Source organism: Pithys albifrons, chromosome 3, assembly GCF_047495875.1.
Source record: "Pithys albifrons albifrons isolate INPA30051 chromosome 3, PitAlb_v1, whole genome shotgun sequence".
NCBI classification, from domain to species: domain Eukaryota; kingdom Metazoa; phylum Chordata; class Aves; order Passeriformes; family Thamnophilidae; genus Pithys; species Pithys albifrons.
Window position 1 is genome coordinate 24,894,471 of NC_092460.1, and position 23,378 is coordinate 24,917,848.

A 23,378-nucleotide genomic window follows, 5' to 3' on the forward strand; every position below is an offset into this window, starting at 1 on the left:
GGTGTTACTCCCAAACCTCAGGTTTACAGTCTAACCTGCTGGCAGCAGAGACAGATGTGATCATTATCTGACTTGCAAGGTGGCCTAAGTATGCACGCTGTGTAACACATGAGCACACACAAGGCATATTTATGGTTACTACTAGGATAAGCAAGCAAGTGTATCTGTAACTCAAATTTAGAGTAAATCAGAGCTGAATTGATAGCTCTGAGGTCTGCGCTGAATTGATAGCTCTGAGGTCTGCGCTGCTTCATTCATTTAATGCAGTATCGACTCAAGTGTTCAAGCTGATGCCATATATTTCCCTCTTGTAGCACAGATTGTTTTGGCCCCAGTCCTGCAAATACATTTTCCTGTGCTTAAGTTTCTGCTTTTCCACGCATCCCCACCGTAGCTAGCTCCAGTTTATGTCAGACACTTGGTGACTTGCCCATGCTGTCTTTTGTTCTGTCTGTAGAAAGAAAAAGGGATGCCATAGGCTTGGCTGCTGCCCCCATCACTAAATCCCAGTTTTCTTTCTATCTTCCGCTTAAGGCATCCGCACTACTTCAAGGTGTTGAACAACAATTAAGGAATACTACTAGTAATGATAATAAATACAACAGATTTAGCTAGCTTGACTGTTTCAATGTATAATAAAAAACGTGTGTCAAAACAGGAGCCAAGCAAGGCCTTGGCTCTGTTCTTAGGAAGGGAGTTACTTGCAGACTTACATGTTGTTTGCAGGGAATACAGTGTAGCTGAGCAAGCACAAGGATATTCCAACCGACCCAAACACTTGAAAAATTGGATTCCTGAGGAAGCCGCTTTTAGCCAACTGGCAGCACCGAGCGACAGTGTCCTGGTAGCTGACAATGTGGAGTCAGTACAGAACAGCCACTCTTGCGCTACGTCGCCAAAAAAGCTTCTGCCAGCGGCGGCAAAGGCGCTGTTGGGGGCGGCGCTGACCAGGAGCTCCCGGACCCCTCGCCGCTGCCCTTCGCTCCCCGCGGCTTTGGGGCGCCGGCCGGGCCGTGTGGGGAGCGCGGTGCGGGGTGACACGGGCCGGGCTGTGAGCGATCCGTGCCCTGGTCTCCCCCCCCAGCCCCCGCCGGGTCGGAGCAGCCCGTGGCAGCGGCAGCGACTGCAGCGCATCACGGGCCACATCATCGCGGGGGCCGCCCGCACACCGCCCTCCGGCCGCTCCGCGCCTGCTCAGAGGCGGCGGCGCTCACCTATTCCGGAGCTGTCACCGCCGCCGCGCCGCTCCCTCCCTCCGCAGCGATGGAGCGCGGCCGCGGCGCGCCGCCGGTTCCGCGCCCACCCAGGTGAGCGGAGGGCGCGGCCCGAGGGGGCTGCGGGGGCAGCGCCGGCTAGGGCAGAGAGGCCGGGCGGGCCGGTGACTGCCGCCCCGGGGCGAGGGAGGTGGCGGGGCCGCGGCGGGGAAGTTTCCTCGCGAGTGGCGAGCACCGCTCCCCTCGGAGCAGCACTACTACCCCTGGAGAAGCTCGGCGCCCCCAGAGCGGCACGGCTCCAGCCGGAGAGGCTCCGCGCCCCCGGAACGGCTCTGCATCCCCCGGAGCGGCTCCGCACCCCCCGGAGCTCCGTGCCGCCCGCCCCGGTGCCGGGGTACGCAGGGGCTGCGGAGCGCTGGGCGCCCGCGCGGTGCCGACCCCACTCCCGCTCCCGGCCGGCGTTCCCCGGAGCGGTGGGACTCGCCCTCCCCCGGGCTGCGGGCCCTGAGCGGCCCGCCCTCCCAGCCTGTCTCCGCGCACCCCTTTCCCCCGCATCCTGCGCCCCGCAGTCGCCCCCCGGCCCCTCCTCGGCCTGCCCGGGGTCCTGCGCCCGGAGCGCGGATGCTCCGGGGTCTGGCCGACCTCTCCCGGTACCCTGCTCTCCTCGGAGCCCGGGGCGCGTTTCGTCATGTGCGCGTAATTATGCACTGCTCCAGGTAGCCTGGACAATGAGCCTTTTCTTTGGTTTCTCCGTGCATGCACAAGACCTGCCCAACATTCCCAGTGGCCCCTATTCCCTGGCACTCCGTACATCCGTATGTGCAGGCAGTTCTGTTCTCCCACCTTTGCACCCATAAAACATGCCAGACTGTCACCGCGGATGCAGTTGCTAGACGGGCAAGGAGCCTCTGCCCGACCAGCACATGGACAGACTTTAACGATCATCTCCTTTTTTGTTTACAACCGTTTCACATGTGATGGTACATTTATTCCGTTTCCACACTTTTCTGCCAAAATGTAGGAGCTTTTTCTCATTTACTCTATTTTACTTTCTACTCTCTCATTATTTCTCCATTAAGTTCAACTTGTCACTGTCTATTTCTTTAATTTCAGTGAGTGTTACAATTTCCTCTTCCCCCACCCCACTGCCCAGGTTAACAGTTTTGTGTCTTCTTCACTCACATTTGATCACTCACCTATGATCCTAGGTGGATCACATAAACTTAAATAATTGTTTAGTCTTTAGGAAGAGTCCTAGCAGTACTTGGTAGACATCCCTACTTATTCTCATTTTCCCAGTTCAGTAATGTGGGTAAAAAGATGAAAGCAGGTGGAACAACCTGTTTTGGCAGCATTCCCTATATCTACTGCTCTAAAAAGATTGTGAAACTGGATCCATAAATACTGCAGTATGACTAGTAGACACTCCAGAAGGAAAAAATAACAGTGTATCATTTTCTTTTCAAATACTTCTGGGGTGTTATCCACAAAAAACAATGTGAAGTCTGTATCCTAGTGCTTGAGTTAATAAGTAATTAATCTTTCCTTGGTGATGACAGTAGAAACTTGTAATCAGGATCCCAAATAGTACAGTTAGGACTCATCCTGGTAAGTACTTACTGGTTACTTAATCTAGAGGACTGCATTATATCTTTTATTTCATACTTTTCCTACCTGCTTTTTATGGGCTGCAGGATGTGATTTGCCTGGTGTTTTTCACGTTGGTATTCCATTTGGGTGATCTTACAACCTGAGCACATTTCACAGCCTTGCTACCTCGTTTCTGACTCTGTTTTGATCTCTTCTAAATGAGTTTCCTTCAAAATGCAGAGGCAAACCAAATCTTTTTCTCACAACTGCTTTTCTCTTCCTTGGGGCCAAAATCGAAAGCTGCTTTGTTCAGGAAGTGGAATGCAGCCATCTCAAACCTGTCTGAAAACTGAGCCTGACAAGTCTTTCAGTATCTGGCAGGTCTTTCAGTGTCTTACTCTCAAGAAGGCATCTGCAGGTTCTTTATTCTGTTTCTTTTCCCTATTTATTTTTCCTTTTGTTTACTTTGGTGATAACTTATTGCCATACAATAAACACACCAGTTTACTGCGTAATATTTAAGAAATGGTGTGTAATGCGTACAACATTTGTTAATTTTCAGCATGTTTTCTAGTTCAATGCTCAACACTAAGTATCTGCTGTAAATAGTCTCAGCCCAGCATACCACACTGGTTTCTGGATTCTACAAAATGGTTAATCATACATAGTCTGTTCATTTGCTTTCTGTAATTCTGAGGTGATATCATGTAGCTTTCCATTTTGACTGATATGTCCACTACAGCAGTGTAAATGATTAGCCATGTGATAAGGGTATTGGTGTGATACTGACGTTTTTATGTATACAGGACACAATAGTGGAGAAGAGGACATGCATATCCCTGTATCACCTGTGTAAATTGTATTCTGAAATTAAAAAAGGCTTCTAAAACCTCACATTTCAAACTTTACAGAATCACAATTGTTGAGGTCAGAAGGGATCAGAAAATTTTCTATTCAGCTACCTCTGCTCAGTGTAGGGTCACATAGAACAGGTTTCTAGGGCCATGTCTGGTTTGGTTTCAAATATCACCAAGGTTGGAGTCCCCATAATCTATCTGAACCAGTGTTAAACCACTCCCATGGTAAAACCCCCCAGCTTGGTCTTACATTCCAATTCCATTTCCAGTGTTTCAATTTGTGCCTGCTGCCTCTTGTCCTTTCAGTGAGAAGAGTCTGGCTTTGTCTCTGAAGACACAAAAAGAGTCTTTCAAGCCAGAAAATAATCCAGCTTCGTCTTTACTTATTATGGCAAAATATTAAAGTTCATTGCTTTGTTAGCATTTCATACTCATTTCCTGAATCCCTTTCCAAGGCTTGTTCTTCTACTGAGAGGTGTTTCTCAAACAGGCATGTTTATGTGACTGTATTTTTTTATGGCCCACTTGGAAGTGCAATGTAGAAATGATTATTGCTTTAAAAGAGCACCTGTAAAAAAATGCTGGCACCTTTTAGAAAAAATGGGTTTCAACTGTGGTGTTATTTGCTTTGGCTCCTATGAAAGCCCTCAATATTATTTTGATAGATGTTGTCTTTTGGTTTTGTCAGCCACAATCTGAAAGAAATGAGAAATTTCCTTACATCTAAACTTTGATAAATATTTGGTTTTGCCTTTCATAATGTTGACACTGTGAAAGTTTAATGCTCAATTCTTCCCCCTTCCTCTTTTTTTGAAGGATCTTAAAAGATCATGATGATTTATTATGTTCATGCTTTAAATAAATTATTAGCAGTCCAATCACTATATGAACAAAGGCAGCTGTAGAATCTGGTCCCTTAATCCTGTTAGTACTAGATGTTCTTTCTACCAAGGCAAAGCACAAAAGGAACATCTTCTTTCTCATGCTCTTGAGAACTGCATTATAGGTGGTTGACAATTCTTTGGGCAATAATGAAGAGAGTTTTTGAACCTCTTCCCGAACAGTTACATTTTCTTTGTCATCTTCATCTTTCTCAGGTGAATGAAGCCAGTCAAAGGCAAAGGTTGCAAAAATGTGGTAATGGTCATGTATTCAGTTTCATGAAATATCTGAGATTTTTCCAAAGCAGCTTTGAATTTCTTGAAGTCAGCATCTCTTCCAGCTCATGGTCCTATTTCCACAGTGTTTACTTCTGCCTATCCATTTCCCAAATCATGTATATTGTCTCCATGTGTATTTTTTAAATTACTGTATGCAGCAGTTGTGTTAATTCTTGTGGGTAAAATTAGTTTATTCTCTATTAGATTGCCAAGCATCTCATTTTTCAGGTACACATCTTCAGCAGACAGCAAGCTATGGCTGTATTTCCTATTTGTTTATGTTTGCAGGACTGTTTGTTTATGTTTGTGTATGTTTGCAGGAGTGAGAGAGGTAAATAACACACAGTAATTGCGATATAAGATGTATGAAGGAAAAGTAGAAACTATTTAAAACAGGTACTTAGGAAACAATAAAGAAGAGGGACTGATTATTTTCATAGTTTGGGCACAGCTCATTATTTTGCTTGTAGTGACGAAGACAAAGTGTCCTTTCACTTCATATGTAACATCAGATATGATAAATTTGAGGCTACTTCCTGGATTCTCAAAGGATCCTTGTCTCTCTGTTTTTTTTTTATTTTAGTATTTTACCTTCTATAACTTCCTGATTACATGTTAAGAAACCAGATTTACTTGTCTCTTCTTCCTACAGAGACTGGGAATGAGATTTTTGTGATTTTAACTGCCTTTTCTTCATATGAGTTACTTGAGCAGAGCTTTTTTCTTTAGCTCCCATATCTTTTCTAGACAACACAACAACACAGGGATTTTTCTTGTCCATGATAAAGCTTCTCAGGAAGTCCCTACAGTTCCTTGGGTGGTTTGCTGCATCTTGTAGGTGCATACCCCTGCTAAACGTACAGCAATATTAACATCCTATAATTTAGGATGAAAATACTGCATCAGATGACATTTGGGAAATTATTTTTGTTGAAATGGGTTTTTAGAAATGAATGCATTCGAGAGGCTTCATAATTATCTGCTTGGTGTATGCTCTGAAGAAGTAATTACTCTTCACTGTACACTATACTATACTTTTCCAACCTAAACAATTGTGTCATTCTATATTTTTCAGTTTATCTTCTTAAATTCTCATTTTCCAGCATTTACCATTAGTTCAGGTTTTGTCATTCTTAATCTTTTTGGTAAAAAAACCATAAATGTCTGTCATCAAAACTGCTGTGTACTATTTCAACTGCTAACCATCCATCCCTGCTAGTCTCTTCCTGCCTTTGGAACTTGACCAAATAATTTTTCTGTTCCCCATTTTTTTTCCTTTTAAGTGCCATTTCTGTTTGTTAACACTTCCTTATTTTGAATGAAACCACAATCTTCTCAAAAGATTTATTTCTTTTAAAAATGAAAAGTAAAAACTTACAAGGAGAAAAATCCATGTGTTAGAAAGATATAGATAATTAACACAAATATTTTTGGCTAGAGTTCCGGACCAGTGAATAATTTCCATGAGTCACTGGTCTAGCACTCTGATGATGTGACTGGAGGACATATGGAAGAAACCACAATGAGAGCCAGACTCTGCCTTGTTAAAGCTATCAGAATATTTTCTCAATGTCATTTACTGGCAGTGAAATAAAATCCTTCATTTGTTACTCCTCCCTTCTCTTAAAAAAATACCACCCCCCAAAGAACCCCAGTGAGGTTGCTGTGGGTTTCATATGTGTCTTTCATCATGAACAATTTTAATTTTAATTCTACATCCCATTCTTAAATTCTGTCACAAAGTCTCTCTAATGTAGATGTTCCTGTGACTAGCTGAAACTCAGCTGGCTAAAGTGATCCAAAGCTTTTTCCTCTGCAACCTTCCTGAGTAGTGTGACACTTCCCATCATCATAAATCAGCTGGCAAACCTTCAGCACCCTAGGCCATACCCTTCCTGAAATTTTGATTTTGCTTTGTATTCCTCCTAATCCTTCTGTAAAGCGATTTTCTGTTGTCATAGAAGTGGATAGTAGTTAAGTTGAGAGTTTAATGATACGTGTGCTCTGATCATCTTTTTTATGCATGGTTTCTTTCTTTCTTTCTTTCTTTCTTTCTTTCTTTCTTTCTTTCTTTCTTTCTTTCTTTCTTTCTTTCTTTCTTTCTTTCTTTCTTTCTTTCTTTCTTTCTTTCTTTCTTTCTTTCTTTCTTTCTTTCTTTCTTTCTTTCTCTCTTTCTTTCTCTCTTTCTTTCTCTCTTTCTTTCTTTCTCTCTTTCTTTCTCTCTTTCTTTCTCTCTTTCTTTCTCTCTTTCTCTCTCTCTTTCTCTCTTTCTTCTTTCCTTTCTTTTCTTTCTTTTTTTTTTTCGATAATGCTACCCTTGGGCCAGGAAGAGGCAGAATTGCCTCTTCTTATAGTCTTTCTGTAGCACTTACAGAGCACCATTTTGGCCTGTGGTTACAGCTCCTATGAGACAGCAGCAAAAGTTGTTTTGTTATTCCTAATTAAAGTCTGTGGAAACCAGAATTGAGGCCTTGGAGTTTTTATGCTCTTAAACTAAAAGGTTCAATGTAGCACCATCTGCTACAGAGTGGCAAAAGATATGGCAGATATCTTGGTTATTTAACTTCCTCTGTTGGTCTTGTGGGGAAAAAAGGATTTGTTTTTCATGCAAAACTTGACTACTTTCTAGATCAAGACATAAACTTCATGGCCATTTTTAAAATATCAATTTCTTGGCCAAAGCTCCCTTGGATAAACAAGTGATAGAGGGAAAGTCATCATGTTGCTTCTGAGTCATCTCTTCACTTAAAAAACCCAAACCTGGTAATTCTCTGAGGAGCAGGAATTTTGTAGTTGTCTTTCTCTGGCCCTATAGGAGTGAAATATCCTAACTAATGTTTGAAGATGCAAAGGCACAAATTCGGGTCTGTTACAAGGCTGTTGGTTGCCAAAAGCTTTGACATCTCCACTGACTTTAAAGTTTATCTGAAATTGCTCCAGAAATATTGAATGACTTAAAAACATTAAAACACAGGGAAGGAAAGTATAGGGGTCATAACAGAAACAGTATGATCTTAGGAGCCTGATTTTCTCAGGAAATTCAGATGAAAAGTCTTCCAGCTCTAAAGTATTTCAATTTCTCGCAGTCTGTAAAAATACATTTTCACAGCTTTGCAAAGATGCAATGTCATGAGCTGGTGAAATTGTGTTATCCCACATCATGCTGGTGTAGTCTGCCTGACCTTTGGTTCTTTTTTTATGCCAATCATTTACTTGTATTCATGGAGTCTAATATTAAATACCGAAGGGAGCAAAGTTTCAAGTCAAATTAAGGCTGCTCTTTTAGTAAATTACCTCCACTATTATCACAACATGAAAATTGAAGAAGAGGAAAGTCACTTCTGATGGAGGAAATGTGAAATGACTTGAGGCTGTCAATACATCGTTGTTTCATTTCCTATCATGATGGAAATGTCAAGTAGAAACAACTGCACATGAAGTCACATTGAACAGAAAAGAAAGTAAAACTAACTGACCACATCCAGTGTTAATATTGATCAAATAATTTTTTAGTGATTATTAGATGTCAGAATAACTTATCTTTCAGAAAATATCTGCAACCTATAGCTCACGCTAAATTAAATTTTTTAATGCCTTTATTTTAATTATTCTAATTAATAAACTTTCTTTTTCTAGTTTTAATGAAATTCTAATGTGCCATATCCATAAGTACAGTAAGTTTCTTTTTTACACTAATTTAAACTATTTTACACTAATTGGTCTGAATATCATTACTGTCTTCTTTCCTTGATATTATACTATTTTATATTTTTTATATTTTATATTTTAATATATTTTTATATTTTTTATATATTTATTTATATTTTATTTAACCTAAGTTTGCTTCAGAGAAAAGTCAGTTGTTATGATTCTAAATTAGGATGATTTTGGATTTTACATACCGATATTGGTTGTCATCTTTTTATGGGGTGGAGAGCTGGGACTGTTAACACATAAGGCCTTTGTTACTCAGAATATTGCTTTGGGCTTCCCACCTCTGATGCATTTTGAAAGTTTTTTGGTTTTTTTTCCCCTTATTTTCCCCAGGCTCCTTGCCATTAGCATAGAGTGTAAGGAGCAACACTGGGCCCGCTGTGCATCATGTGGCTTCCCCTTGTCCTTGCCCCTGCACCTTGCAGAAATTCTGCCTTCAAGACAACTGAAGTCTAAGTCCTGTCTACCTTGAAGATTTTTACTTCCTGGGCTTCAAGAAGACAAAAGCCAGGCCTTTACCAGTTCACTGCTGGTCCACATTGCTGTCTTTATCTTTCACTGGAAGGTACATGGCATTGTGAAACTTCATCACCCACCAACTTTGCCTTTTTACCTTCTCATTTCCTTCAACTTAGGCAGTTAAATGTTGGAGGAGATTGACATTTCCATAAATACTTGCTTTGGAAGGATACTGAGTGATCTGAAAATTTCAACCGGTATCTCATGTCTTCTGCAGAGTTAAAACATTTTAAAGTTTGAATATATGTACTTTTCCTTTTTTGCAGATCCAGTCTTGCTCATGGAATTGTTGAAGATCTGAAAGCAATGAAAAAACACTTTTGCATGCAAAAGAAGAACATTTTGGTCCATGTGTAAGTGTGGCAATTGATGATTCACCTACAAGGTTTCTTTGCTGACACCTGAAGAACGAAGTGCTTTTGAACCTGTACTTCTGTAGCACTATGACTAACTGTAAAGGCAGATCTACCATCCCCAAAACAAATAGCAAAGTCCATGACAGAGAAGGCTTTGCAAACTGGACTATAAATCTTAATACAATTCAGTCTGATAAATTTTTGAGACTGCTTTTAAGTATGGTTCCTGTTGTTTACCAAATAAACCAAGAGGAAAGACACAAAAAGGTGAATGGTGTCTGGCAAGATGGATTACCACCAGCAGGACACAATTTTAGTGTTAGGTCTGAACAGCTCACAGAGTACCATCATTTCTCAGAACCAAGTTTTCATGGTAGCAATGGACACAGCCCATCTAGCTGTAGCCCTAAATATGATGATTTTGCCAATTATAATTACTGTGATGGAATGGATGCTTCAGAAACAGATGCCATGTTGCAGGAAGACAATCTATCTAGTGACAGTAATGAAGATGTCATCGTGGAAGGAAGTAGAAAGCAACCCAAAGAATCTAGTAGTATTATGGCATTACAGATACTTGTACCTTTTTTGCTAGCAGGATTTGGAACTGTTTCTGCTGGCATGGTTTTGGATATTGTACAGGTTGGTATTTGCTTTGGAAGGTGTTTTTTTAACAGGTGGTCTGTGAGGTTCATAGTTCTAATGTGTGGTATTGTAGGTGTTTAGAACTTTCAGGTGTAATTAGGCCTGTGGGTGATTCTGCTACTGTGAAATGCTTCCCCCCCCTCCCCAAACATGCTCTTAAACAGGTTTCGTGTTTAATTTGTAGTAATTCAAGTCCTTCAGACACAGTCAACTGCTGATTTAAAACTGTTACCTCCTGCTTTAACTAAGGATAGAAATATAATAATGGTCCAAAACTCTGTTGACACTAATAAATGTATACACAGCCAAGTGGGAGTTGTAATTAGTCATAATGCTACAATACACAGATGTTTAAAAAGATTAGCAGAATGCATTGCAGTACCTTGTCTCCTTATGTGATTTAAGTCTGTACAATTTCTGAAATACTGTGTAGATTCGGTCCATGAAGATGCATATGGCATATGAAAATGTGCATTACATTAATGAGATGTAATGATATGAAATTTCTATGAAGTGATTTAGAGGGTTTTTTAAATATTCAGGTATATGTAAGTGACCTTTTCATATAGCAGAGGATGTTGAAAACTTGGAATTACAAACATCAGTGGTGTGAACAGACTTGCAAAGTCACATGCACCTTGAAATATCATTGTAATGGATCCAGAGAAGGCAGATTGTCTTGGTTTGTGGTAGCAAATTTAACTGACAACGACTATTCAGGCTAAGATAAAACAGAACTTTTTTTCAGTCTTAAGACAAAGTTTAATAATATTTTTAAAACCTGTTTTGGAGACCCCACTGATACGGAATGTTTTTAGGACTGGTTTCTAGCATAACAGTTGTAGACATCAGCAGCATTTCAGTGGAGATAAAAGTCACAGTTGCCTATGAAATAACTCTTTGTGCAGTGATATTTGAAGAAAATTCTGAAGAGAGTAACATTTAAGAAAAGTTTATTGGACTAACTCATTTTCTTGTCTTCTCTTTGCATTTTGACGACTATATTATTTCCTACATAGTTTGTTTTTCAAAAGACAGAAGTCTCTTATAAATACAAACCTTATGGATTCTCTCTCTTCTGGTATAAATAGATTCACAAAAATGATTAAAAAGTTTGAAATAACCACAATATTTAAACAGAAATGCAGTACATGAATGAATCTGTGCCGGTGTTGTCTCCTTTCTGACTGGTTTTGTTTCATTCAGCTTTTGGGTTTTCTTTAGCTACGCTTAAAGAGCTTATAAAGTTAAAAGTGACTATCTTTGTCACTCAAAATCTTGATAGAGTAAAGAAGGCTTGGACTTCAATCAATTGCAATGAAAAGACACTTCATTACCTCAAGGGAAAAGAAAATAAAAATTGACATGTGAACTTTACTGCTTCATTGGGCTATTTTTCACTAATCTCGTGCTTTGTTCATGTGCATCTTACCTATTTATTCTTTGTACAGATGCTTTGTTTGTACTTCATTAATATAGGATTTTCTGCATGGTACAGCATGATGATCAGGTGGAAGAGACAGTTGTGCCTGCCACTACCAGCTTCTAACCAAATGTTTCACCTTGTCATCCTTCCCTTAAGTGTTTTTATACCTAGTTTTTAAACTGAACTGAGACATATCTTGATTTTTCCATCTGTGTTACTTTCAATCTATTCATTTCCCAGGTCAACTCCCTATGGAAGAGGTGACGCAAAGGCAAAAATAAATAGCTACTGTCAGTACTATCTTTTTTCACTTTAAACTAAGTAGAAAATCTTGATGTCAGTAAGGCAGGATTTTGAAATGTGACAGCATATTTTGAAAAGGAAAATTTGAAGACAACGAAGCATTCTAAGCTGCAAGCCATTGCAGACTATTCTAGTAGTAAATACCTATCTAATTTCACATACAATTCTCAGGTCTTGTTGACATTTGATAATTGAATCCTTTTATTTTAAATAAAATAATAATTGAAATGGTTGCAAATCCATGAATACAAAGACAATTTACAGTTTTGTTAGTTTAGTAAAAGTTGGTAAATTATTACAAATTAAATACATGGGTTGATAAGCATTTCAGTGCTGAGAACTCACTGCACAAAAAAGTTTAGAGAATTTGCTTTAAAAATTGTACTCTTGAAGTTTCACACTTAGAGGTAAAAGGAATTAGTTGTTGTCCAAAGAGAGCCTATAAGTAAAAAAAGCTCACATAGCTCACATACCTCACATGTGAGGTTTCTACACAGCTGGAAGGGAAAAGATGAAAATATTATTGAAAATTAAGACCAGCATTCAAGAGCAATCATAGTACCTGGTACTTTTAAAATCATGAAAAAGTACTTCAAATTAATGACATCTTTTTTACAACTAGGTTTGTTGTAAGGCCAAGTTTTATATCTCTTACTTAAAGTGTTCTCATCTTTGAAGCAGCAGTCATAAATCTATTTTATCTAAACACATAATAGTTCTGACTTTAGATTTTTAGGTATAAGATAAAATGATTAATTTTTAAGAGGATTAAGTTATGATTTACAGAATTTTTTACATAGTTGTGGATAGTCTAAAGGGATTTTTTAGATTAAATGTTTCCCACTGTATCCTTTATATAGCATTGGGATGTGTTCAAGAATGTTACTGAAGTCTTTATCTTGGTTCCTGCACTTCTTGGTCTCAAAGGAAATTTGGAAATGACCTTGGCATCCAGGCTGTCAACTGCTGTAAGTAACTTTCTCTTCCCCTTAACTTTTCAGATACATGTTTAAAATATTTTACAAGGGAAACAAATCTTTGGGACACAAGTGTTTTATTTTTATGACTTCATCTGGCTGTTACAGGGCTGTTTAAATCTGTTATTAAATTGTCAAAGTTAAAAAGGTAACCCTCTTCTCTACACATCAAAACTTTGCCTCTGTAAAGTCTTTTCTGAGTCATCATTTAGAACAGACGAAGTAGATTTTTGAGACTTATATGTGTATTCTGTAAGGCTGAGGGCTATCTTTGAGGGAGTTTGAATAGGTTAATAACACATTTATATTTTAAACACATTTTGATAAAGACCACATGAGTGGCACCAAAATAAAGCATTGGTAACATTGCTGTTCCAGACCTTTGTTGATCAAACTGCAAGAAATGGGGCTTTTTATTTTTCTGGCTAAATAAATTTATTTATTTTCTGTTGTGGTAAGGTTGGGGTTTTTTTTGTGTCTGCTTATTTTTTGTGTGTGTCAATATAATATATTGCATAACTAGGTTTTATATAATATAGCATATTATAGCATAACTAGTTTTTTTCTATGTGCTTTCTTATGTATTTGTCACAGTTCTTTTTTGTGTTTCAGAGGATGTTCCATCTCTCCATTACCTACCATATATATTTTGTGTGTGTGTGAGTAACTGTAGTGAATAGATCAGTCTAACAGTGTGGTTATACTACTTCTGATAGCTGAACTGGGTATCTGTCTAAGATGCTGCCTAATGCAGTGTTTCTGTTCTTCAGCAGGACCCCCACTCTCTGCCTGTTCCCACTTGAATAATTTTTTCTAGAACATGTCTGGTCAAAGGTGTATGTAACTCCAGATGAGATTTTATCTTTGTAGAATATTGGTCTTGAAACTTTCTAGGTTTCTATGTACTTACTTGCCTAGAAGTGTCAGGTTTAGACCTCATAGTCATTTTGTGATCCATGACTGTGCCATAATATTTATGCTTTTGTTTATTTCCAGCTGTCACTCCTATCTCCTGGCAGAAATATTATTAGTCCATAAGTGCATGACCTTGCATTTCTGCTGTTGCATTTAATCTGGTTTTGTTGCTGTCACTCTCAAGGACGTTCAGTTTTTGTATGATTTTACAATGCCTTGTATTGACAAGGTCTCCCAGTGTTCTGTCACTGCCACATTATATTGAGTTGTTGCCTAAATGCACACTGTGATGGACGTGGCCTTGGCAGTCCTGGGGAGGTTTGCGTGTGTCATGCCCATTATAGAAATTGATTACTTTCATACGTAAGAATTGATGTGTTTCGTTGTATCTTTATCAATGTCAGCCATAGCTATTCAGTCTTAGTTTCTGTTTGATTTTATTGCTCTTACTTTTCTGAGTATTCTTACTGTTACTTAACAATATTCCATGTTTAAACCTCACTACCTTTACTGTCAGCCAAGAATGCTTTTATCTTTTGCCTTACTTTTTTTTTTGTTGCTTAATTCGTTTCTAAATGTTACAGCCCAAGGTCTGAGGATTGAAAGTGCTTGTATTACATAGTGAAAGATACATCAAGTTCAAGATCTGCCAGTGCCATACTGAAGGCTTAGGAAAAAAGAGGGTCAAAATCAGCTTCACCACTTCTGTTAATGTGATCTTTAATTCTTTGTCTCAGCTGAGCTCATGACCTCTGCCAGCTCACAACTCCAGAACTTCTCTGGGTCAGGCAGTGACTGGATTTCCCATCCAATGCCATCTCATTTGTGAACATCAGTGTTCTCAGGGACATTTGGAAAAGGGCCACACAGACCCTTTTTTTGCAGTGGGACTTCTGACCTCAGTTCTTATTATCTGTCAACTGCTATTGAACCCCCAGCAGCTGATTCCCCTCTCTCAGCTAAACACAGGTAAAGGATACTGGAGTTTTCACAACACAGGCTGCATGTCCTGTGGTAAAATAAAGTTGGTATAATGAGTTTCAGGTGACTCCCCTCAGCTCAGAATGACATTCTTAAGAGTATCCAGTAACTGTGATAATATATTCTGTAGATTAAGGATGCACTGAATGTTTTACTCAACATATAGATGTCTTGAATGTCGTTTTCCAGAGGCAATTTGGCCATTTGAGCCCTGAAATCCTACCAAGACTCAATTCAATACCAAGAACACTTAGTTTGAGGAGTGTTACCAGTGCCACTTAACCACTGTCATAAAGTCTTACCAAGATATAAATTAGTTGATGCTTCAGAAGTTTTCATTCAAGCATGCCACAAAGTCTTCCTGTCATTCCCAGTACCAGAAATTTTCATGCATCTGTCTTGGCCAAATTGGGTTATCCAGCCCTGGTCACGTCCTTCTGCCATTAGAAGGGTAGAATTAACTGGCTAAGAAGATATCAGTGAAGAGTATATGTCTTTCAACAGTGCTATGTGGCGTGTCAGAGTTCCACTTTCTTTGGTGTTGCCCAGTCACAGCACCACTGGCATCAAATACTTCTCAGCTTTGTGTCAACACACTTGTGGGTTTGGGGTTTTTTTGTTCTTTGATTGATTGTTTTCTAGTGCCTTGAATTTCCTTGTATGACCTGTTTTGTTCAAGAATTATGACAAACCGTGGTCTAAACTAGACAGGTGATTGAAATATTTTCCAGGACTTCCTTAGTCATTAGTTCATTGGGCATACTTCACAGGGAGGAGGTAGAAGCTTCTTAGAGTTCGTTGATTGTTCTCCCTTTTGCCAGTGGTGGCTGTCATTTGTTCTTGCTAGTGAAGAGCTCATCAGTAAATATTGTAGAGAATGTGTGTGTATGTGTGTGTGTGTGTGTGTGTGTGTGCACCACACAGGGGAGGTTTAAGAGGACAATACTGTACAAAATAACAACAGTATAGATCATTCATTATTGAGGTAATGCTAATAAGATTATATTTATGGGTTTTTATGTACAAAATAAAACAAAAATGCAAGGAGAAAAGGTTTTTATCTTGTAAAGAGTCTTCCAGCTTTCTCTGCTGTGTCTTTTTTCACAGTCAGCACCAGCTGCAATGTGCGCAGGTCTGTGAGACGGTGGATTGCCAGCCCCATTCCCCAGCAGTGCTACTGCAAAGGCAAACAAATACACAGGAACCCTAGGATTGCTAATCATTACTAAAAAAAAAAACAACAAACAACCAAACAAAAAACTCCCAGATGAAACCCCCAAATTACCAACAAAAACTCCCCAAAGCTATGGATAACTGTTACATGTAACTACGTGTAGGTGCCAGGTTGGGCTTAGTTCCCACATTTAATTTGAAGTAAGGGCAGTTGCCTTGATTGCTTCTCTTCCCCCAGGTTTTAAAAAGAGAAGCTGTGTCATATTGTATCATTGCTAACTGGTGCTTTTAATCAAAAAGCTGACCAATAGACCTGCAATTTACATGCCATTTCTCTCAGAAACAGGTTATTCTGACCTTCACATTCTTCACATTAATTTCATTGACTCCTGCTACTCTCTTTAGCCACCCAGTCTTTGGTCCTGTCATCCTGAACCTAGGTGAGAAGAGAAGGAGAATATTAATTCAGAATCAGCTAGGTTGGAAGAGACCTCCGAGATCATCACGTCCAACCCTTGATCCAATCCCACTTTGATTACTAGATCATGGCACTAAGTGCCACATCCAGTCTCACCTTAAAAACCTCCAGGAATGGTGAATCCACCACCTCTCTGAGCAGACCTTTCCAATGCCTGACTACTCTCTCTGTAAAGAATTTCTGATATCCAACCTAAACCTCCCCTGGCAGAGCTTAAGTCCGTGCCCTCTTGTCCTACTGTTGGTTGCCTGAGAGAAGAGACCAATCCCCACCTGGCTACAACATCCTTTCAGGTAGTTGTAGAGAGTGATGGGGTCTCCCCTGAGACTCCTCCAGGCTAAACAACCCCAGGTCGCTCAGCCTCTCCCCATAGGACATGTACTCAAGCCCCTTCACCAGCCTTGTTGCTCTTCTCTGGACCCGCTCCAGCCCCTCAATATCCTTCCTGAACTAAGGGGCCCAGAACTGAACACAGTACTCAAGGTGTGGCCTCACCAGCGCTGAGTACAGGGAAAGGATCCCTGCCCTGGGCCTGTTGGCCTCACTATTCTTGATACAGACCAGGATGACAGGATGTTAACTCTCCCTGTACTGGCAATCTTACAGCCTGCTGTTAAAAGACTAATTTTTGTTCCACAAGAAGTTACTTCATGTGTAGAATACAGACAACAAAGAACACAGTGTTTCTGGAGTTCTACCTCTGTAAGCCCTTCTCCCTCCTCCCACTGCTGAGCTGGCATAACTGTGTGAGGTGCACTTAGGTCAGCTGCCCATTCAAACACAGCATTTATATTGTGTTTTGTGTTCTTCAGCCCTTTAGCTTTGTTCTGTTCTTTGGCTCATTCTCATTGTCTCAATTCCCACTATTGCCTTTTCTCTCTCTTCCTTTTGAATTTTTAAGAGCAAGGAAAGGCCAAAAAACCCCACCCAGCCACCAACCAACACCAAAACACCACTTATTCAGTCATTTCAGTCCTGTAAACTTGTGCAGGCTCTTGTTTTGGTTGTGCATATATATTGTAATACCTGTCAGGGTTAGATATTAGCAGTATGACTTTACAACCCTTTTTCACAGTATCACAATGAACTTGATCTTACTTCATGGAAATCTGCAGCTGCACAGAGTGGTCCTGCTCCTTCTCCATTCCAAACCCTAATAGCTGTTGTGCATAGTTACATGTCTGCGTGTGATGGACCAGATAATGTTATACAAGAGAACCCCTTTTTGCTCTCTGAAAAAAAGTGCTTTCCATCAAGCCAGCAAGCAAATTTATGTTACCATAAACTCACTCATGGAGCTGGTTGATCTTTTTCAAGAAAAAAATGGGAGCATGTAGCTGATAGGGGAGAGAAGAACTGTGGCATTTGGCAGCAGCTCACTTTTAGGCTGGATTAAGCATTTTGCAAGATTTCTGTTTCAACAGGAATTTTTTTGATATTTTTCCACAGCTTCTTCAAAGGATAGAAAGAGTGAAGCTCTCCATAGCTTGCTATTTTCTTCATATATTTGAGAAGGTTGCAAAGAAAATTCTCATCTGTGCTTCCTGAAACATTCCTGTCCTATTGAAACTTAATGGATGTATTTGTGGAGCTTTGACTGCACTTTGAACACTATTAAATATTTATAGTGTAGATTGAGATAAAGTGTCTCAGCATATTTCTAAGTTTTCAAATTAGCATTTCTTTTAATACTTTGTTCCTTACAAGTCACTATTATCACAAAATGAGACAAAATGGAAAAGAAATTGACTTGAAATCTACTGAAAAGAAATTATCAAAAGATGAAAAATATATGCATGAAGACTCTCTGTATTTTGAGAAGTATGTTATCTTATAAATTAGTATTATGTGAGAAAAACCACTAAAATTTATGCTCAAAATTTAAAACATTGTTCTGTTATCTCAAAAAGGAAGTTATTTTAAACATAGTCATACTGCAATAGTTTGTATTGTTCACCATATCTTGTCCTCTAACTCAAAAAAATAGTAAAAGTAGGAAATACATTATCATTTGTAGGTTTCTGCCTTGTTAGTGCATTTTCAAGTAATAGAATTTTAGACTCAAATATCTGCATTTTGTTTTGTAATTTTGATAGGTAAATATTGGAAAAATGGATTCTCCCATTGAGAAGTGGAACCTAATAATTGGCAATTTGGCCTTAAAACAGGTAAATATAATAGATTTATTTGATTAAATCTTGTAAGTGAGCCAAGTTATTAAAAAAAGTCAAATCACAAACATTCGTAAGTATGGAGATGGCTAGTGGTAATGGGAGACTAGCTCTACTATACTGACTTATACTTAATGTACAATATTTCTGTGATTTTTTTGTTTTGTTTTGTACAGTGTTGTTCTAAAACAATATGAAGAAGAGGTAAAGTACTATTTGTGACCGTATAAGGGATATTTAATTTTTAAATTTTTTTGAGAGAAGATCTGAGGATGATTAGAGAAAAGTTTCAGATTTGGCTAAACCTCTTATTTTTGACCTTTTAAATATTTCTAGTACTGTATTTGTGCTGCTAAAGGAAATATGTGATAGAGCTTTTGGATAATATACAGCATTTTAAATAGCTGGCTCATTTGAGGAAAGGAGTGCTTGTTCTTCTCCAAAACAACTAAGAATGAGAACTAGTTCTTGTTAATATAACAGGCTCAAAAAATAGGTGAAATATTTATGGTGTGACTTCCTTGTTTTAAGTGGTTGAGAAGCCTCTTTGGGCATTGGCTTCTCATAAATGCTGAGCTCCTCTTCCTGATTTTACTTTTGCTATTCTGGAGACTCTAAAATGCAGGTAAAGCTTTTTCTGCTGGCCTAAGAGTTTTTTCTACATGGTCCAAGTTTGCCATCATCTCTACACAATGGATGAGCATGCTCCTTTTATACCTTGAGTGTAAATGTAGATAGGAGAAAAGAATAACAGACCATTGCTCTGTAGTCCTCCTAAGCCTGTCTGATATTTTAAGAATTGTTCACTGTCTTTTTCTCTTCCAGGTTCAGGCAACAGTAGTTGGTTTTCTGGCAGCAGTGGCAGCAGTTATATTGGGCTGGATTCCAGAGGGCAAATACCGCTTCGATCACTCAGTCCTTTTGTGTTCCAGCAGCGTAGCAACTGCCTTCATAGCGTCTCTTTTACAAGGTAAGTGGGGTATAGATGGTACTTTTTGCAGTTAGTTAGTTTTCTGTGGATGCTGAATGTTTATTATGTTGCTATTCCTTAAAAATATATGTCCAGTAAGGTATAATACATCTGCAAACCAGCTGAGGATATGATGCCCTTTTGCAATTTCCATATATGCAGGCATATTGCATTTCTCTCCTATCATATTCTTTGTAAAGCTTTTGATTTTCATGACCTGCAGAGCATATCTAAACCAAAAAGTAAGGGGTTTAGATTTCACCTAACATGATGAAGTACTTTCCCCAATGCTTTCTATATTCATTAATGTGCAAAATATATTCTTAGTACTAAGCAGGTAAAACTTATTTATATTTAAACTTTAATGAGCCTGGACATTAGCTCAGCTGAATTCAAAGTTCTAGGTTGCCCACGCTGCTTCTGTGTTAGTTTGTGCTTTGCTTTGTATCTGAAGTAAGCAAATTGGCTCATTTTTGGAAGGGTTTGGGCCAAGTTCAAGTCCTGCTATACAAAGAGTGCCAGTGTCTGTCTGGAGCAATATGGCATGATGAATTTAGTCTTCTCCTCCTAATTGTCTAACCATAAAAGATGTACTTAATGGATGTGAAGGGGAGGAGGAAAATACCTTTACTTGTGACATGTTCTTAATGAAAATACGTAGTCAGTAGTCTTAAGAATAGTAAGTCAAGTAAAATGGGTAACTTCCTTGTTTTACTAATTTGATATGCTTACTTATGTGAAAATTACAAAATTTTTAAGGTTTTGTATGGAACACACTTTTTTAGTGACTACAAAGCCATTGAGTTTGATCATGTGCAGAATTAGGGGCAGCATGAGAACTTGGGAACATGAGTGCATTTTTTTCCACTTCTCATGTATGATTTGGACATGAAGAGAAACTTTTGTTGTTTTCTGGTGGTGGACCAGCACAGGAAATTACTTTCTAAGTTTCATCTTCCTACACATGAAATAGGTGGTTTTGAAATATTGTCATCCTACAGGATCATTTCAGTTCTTCTGAGAATTTCATGGTGCCTGATTCTTTAGGCAGTTTCTTGAAAGTGAACTCCTAAAGTAGCCTAGAATACATAATATAGCATAAAGGATGGCATACACTGTTGAAGCTCTTATGCATAATATATGATGAGATGGAATTTACTCAGGTTGTGCCAAGGACTGTTAATAACAATGGGATTTTTATTTTTAGTAGCCTCTTGGATTCTGCAGGGAGATGTCTCTTAAAAGTCAGTGTTGCTGTTTATAGGAAAAAATAGAAACCAACACATTTAATATAATTTTTTTCAATTGACTTCATATTTATTAAGTTTGAAATTAACATAATCTTGGAATTTTCTATGGAATTAGAGCAGTGAATATAGTTACTGTACTGTCTTCTTTCTTGAATTTAGGAATAATAATGGTTGGAGTTATTGTTGGATCCAAGAAGACTGGTATTAATCCTGACAATGTTGCCACTCCTATAGCAGCAAGTTTTGGAGATCTTATCACTCTTGCTATACTAGCATGGATAAGTCAGGGTCTTTATACTTGCCTTGGTAAGTATTTTTCATAGTGTGTAGGACTTCCCAGGAACCTCTTTTGCATTAGGAGGGTGGGGAAAAGGCAGGGAGGGGGAGGTTCCACAAACCTTTTAGTTTCAGTGATTCTTCTGTTAACACTTATACCATTAAATGGTAAATCTGAGAATACAACAATATGCTCTGCTTTTTTAATATTTTTTTTATAATTAGATCATAGAAGTCACTAACCTGAACTTTGACACAAGCTATGAGTGTTTGAAAGTCTTTGACAGGCAATCTACATGTGAATTACAAACCGTAGTTCCTGAATTTACTCTGGTTTGGGGGAGAGGGACTGCCTTCATCTAGAAATGTTTTCTTGAATGCCCACCCCTAAATCAAGTATTTGCTTCCCTGAGTCCTTTTGATTTGCTCTCCCCTTGCTCTGAGGGGAAGGAGTTAAACTGGCTCTCTTGATAAGCTGCTGGCAGAGTTCTGCTTTGAGAATTTTTAGTTTAGGCTGTGGTATTAGACACCATTCAAATATGTCTTGAGCTGCAGCTAGCTATGCCTGGAAATCACAATAAAAGTAATTGAAGTAATTCAAGTAGCAATAGCAAGTCGACTGTAAGTACAAATTCAAAGAAGTGAAGCCTAATTTTAGGTAGATTTGTGATTGATATGACTTTTAAATGAGTTGTGCAAAGACTATTGTGAGTTCCCCTTTGATCCCATCCAAGTGCATTCCAGCTCCCATTGCAATACCTTCTTGCCTGTTCGTCTCCCCTACTCTAGCTTCTGAAACCAGTTTCCTCAGCTTTTTCCTGTTGTCCTCATAGTTTCCCTCCATGTCTCCCTACTGTTCCCAGCACCTGTATTTGATTTTTCAAGTGTTTCCTTCAGCTTTTCAGTAAATAAAGTAACAACTTCCAGCTTCTCCAAATAATGTCCCTGCTGTCTTCTGTTTTGTTTTGCCTTATTAATTTGGTGACTACCTCTTAAACATACAGGTGTGTATTTGGCTGTAGCTTTCTTCAGAGCAATAGTTCTACTATGAAAGGTATAAAAATATATAACCACTCTGGATGGCTTAGCTGCAGAGGAGAGGCCTTTGTTGACTGCTGACTACAGAGGGCAATGATCTAATCCAATTTCATCCACAAGTTCTGTCTGGTTTCTTCATGACAGCTTTTTGCTGTTCACTTCCTTTCCCACTAATAGCTATGAACAAGTGAATTGAACACAAACAGTTCCAAACTAATTATTCTTATGAATGACTTTTTACTTCAGTCTGCAATCCTTCTCTTCTGCTAGTTTATTTGTATGTTTATATACTCCCCTTGAAACTTTTTTCTCTGATTTCTAGGACCTGTAGTGTCTGCGTTTTTTAAAGGAAAAGAGCAGACCACTGATGAAGGTTCATAATCACAGTGTCTGCTAAAATGAATATATAGGTATTACTGGAAGCAAGCTCAGATATTAACTAATGTAATGAAATACTGGATTGTCACAAAGAAGATAGGAGCTTGGAAAATGAGAATGAGTAACTCAAAATTCAGTCTTTTTTCTTGCTGTTTCTTAATCTCCTCCATGAAGAAACAAAAGACTGGAAAACATTTTCTTACATGAGGAGAAGAATGTTCAGAACCTTTTAAAAATTAAATCATTGCTGCAATTAACTCATTCCACAGAAACTATTTGAAGTTTATTGTGTTTTGAAAAACATAATTGTAGACAATTATAGTATAGTATACCACAGGTGCAATATGATGTTTTCCATAATTTACCTGAGATGCTGAACCCATCACATACATTCGTCACAGCTATGCTCATTTTTCAACCTCTTTCATGTAAAAATTTGAGCTGTTCTCTGGAAGTATTACAACATCAGTCAGGAAAGATTTCTAATAAGACTCAAGCTACGCTGGTGTGACTTTTTTTTAGTATTTGATTTTTCGTATTTAGAAAGTGTTAACATAATGTCAGCTTAAATGTATCAGTGTGCAAAGAAGTATTTTTTCTATTTTCTATGTTTTTGTTACAGCTTAAATAGTATTGTTTATTTCATGACTATTTAAATCTTTTATATTATACTCTAATTAAATAACTTCATTTCTCAAATACTTCCTTTAAATGCTTATTTTAAGGAAGTTTGTATATTTACAGTGAGAATTGATGAAGATTTGTTTAGCGTCTCTCTTTTCTCCTGATGAGAAAAACAGAGAGGAAGCCTCTATTCTTATGAGATTTGATGTCCCCAGTTAATGCTGGATCTGGGACAATAATTAGAGTTTATCTCATTAGAGACTGTTTTTCTAGATTTATTACTTAGCCTCAAAATCTAGACTACAACATTGGGTTATTCTGCTTAAAATAGATTTCAGGCCACATCAATTGATATGTTTGATT

The 23,378-nt window shown here is 38.6% G+C and overlaps 1 protein-coding gene across 3 annotated transcripts in view; it reads left to right on the forward strand.

The window, feature by feature from the left end:
- Nucleotides 1-1,213: 1,213 nt before the first annotated feature.
- Nucleotides 1,214-23,378, forward strand: part of SLC41A2 (solute carrier family 41 member 2) — a 51,500-nt gene continuing 29,335 nt past the window's right edge. Inside the window, exons 1-7 of one of the 3 annotated variants that reach the window (XM_071551048.1) lie at nt 8,456-8,495; nt 8,869-9,100; nt 9,321-10,052; nt 12,645-12,752; nt 18,405-18,476; nt 19,305-19,449; nt 20,859-21,005. In XM_071551048.1, coding sequence (XP_071407149.1) covers nt 9,498-10,052; nt 12,645-12,752; nt 18,405-18,476; nt 19,305-19,449; nt 20,859-21,005 — 1,027 coding nt within the window. In that variant the 5' untranslated portion in view covers nt 8,456-8,495; nt 8,869-9,100; nt 9,321-9,497. Of the gene's footprint in view, nt 1,308-8,455; nt 8,496-8,868; nt 9,101-9,320; nt 10,053-12,644; nt 12,753-18,404; nt 18,477-19,304; nt 19,450-20,858; nt 21,006-23,378 lie in introns of those variants that run through there. The other 2 variants (XM_071551046.1, XM_071551049.1) reach the window with 2 other exon arrangements.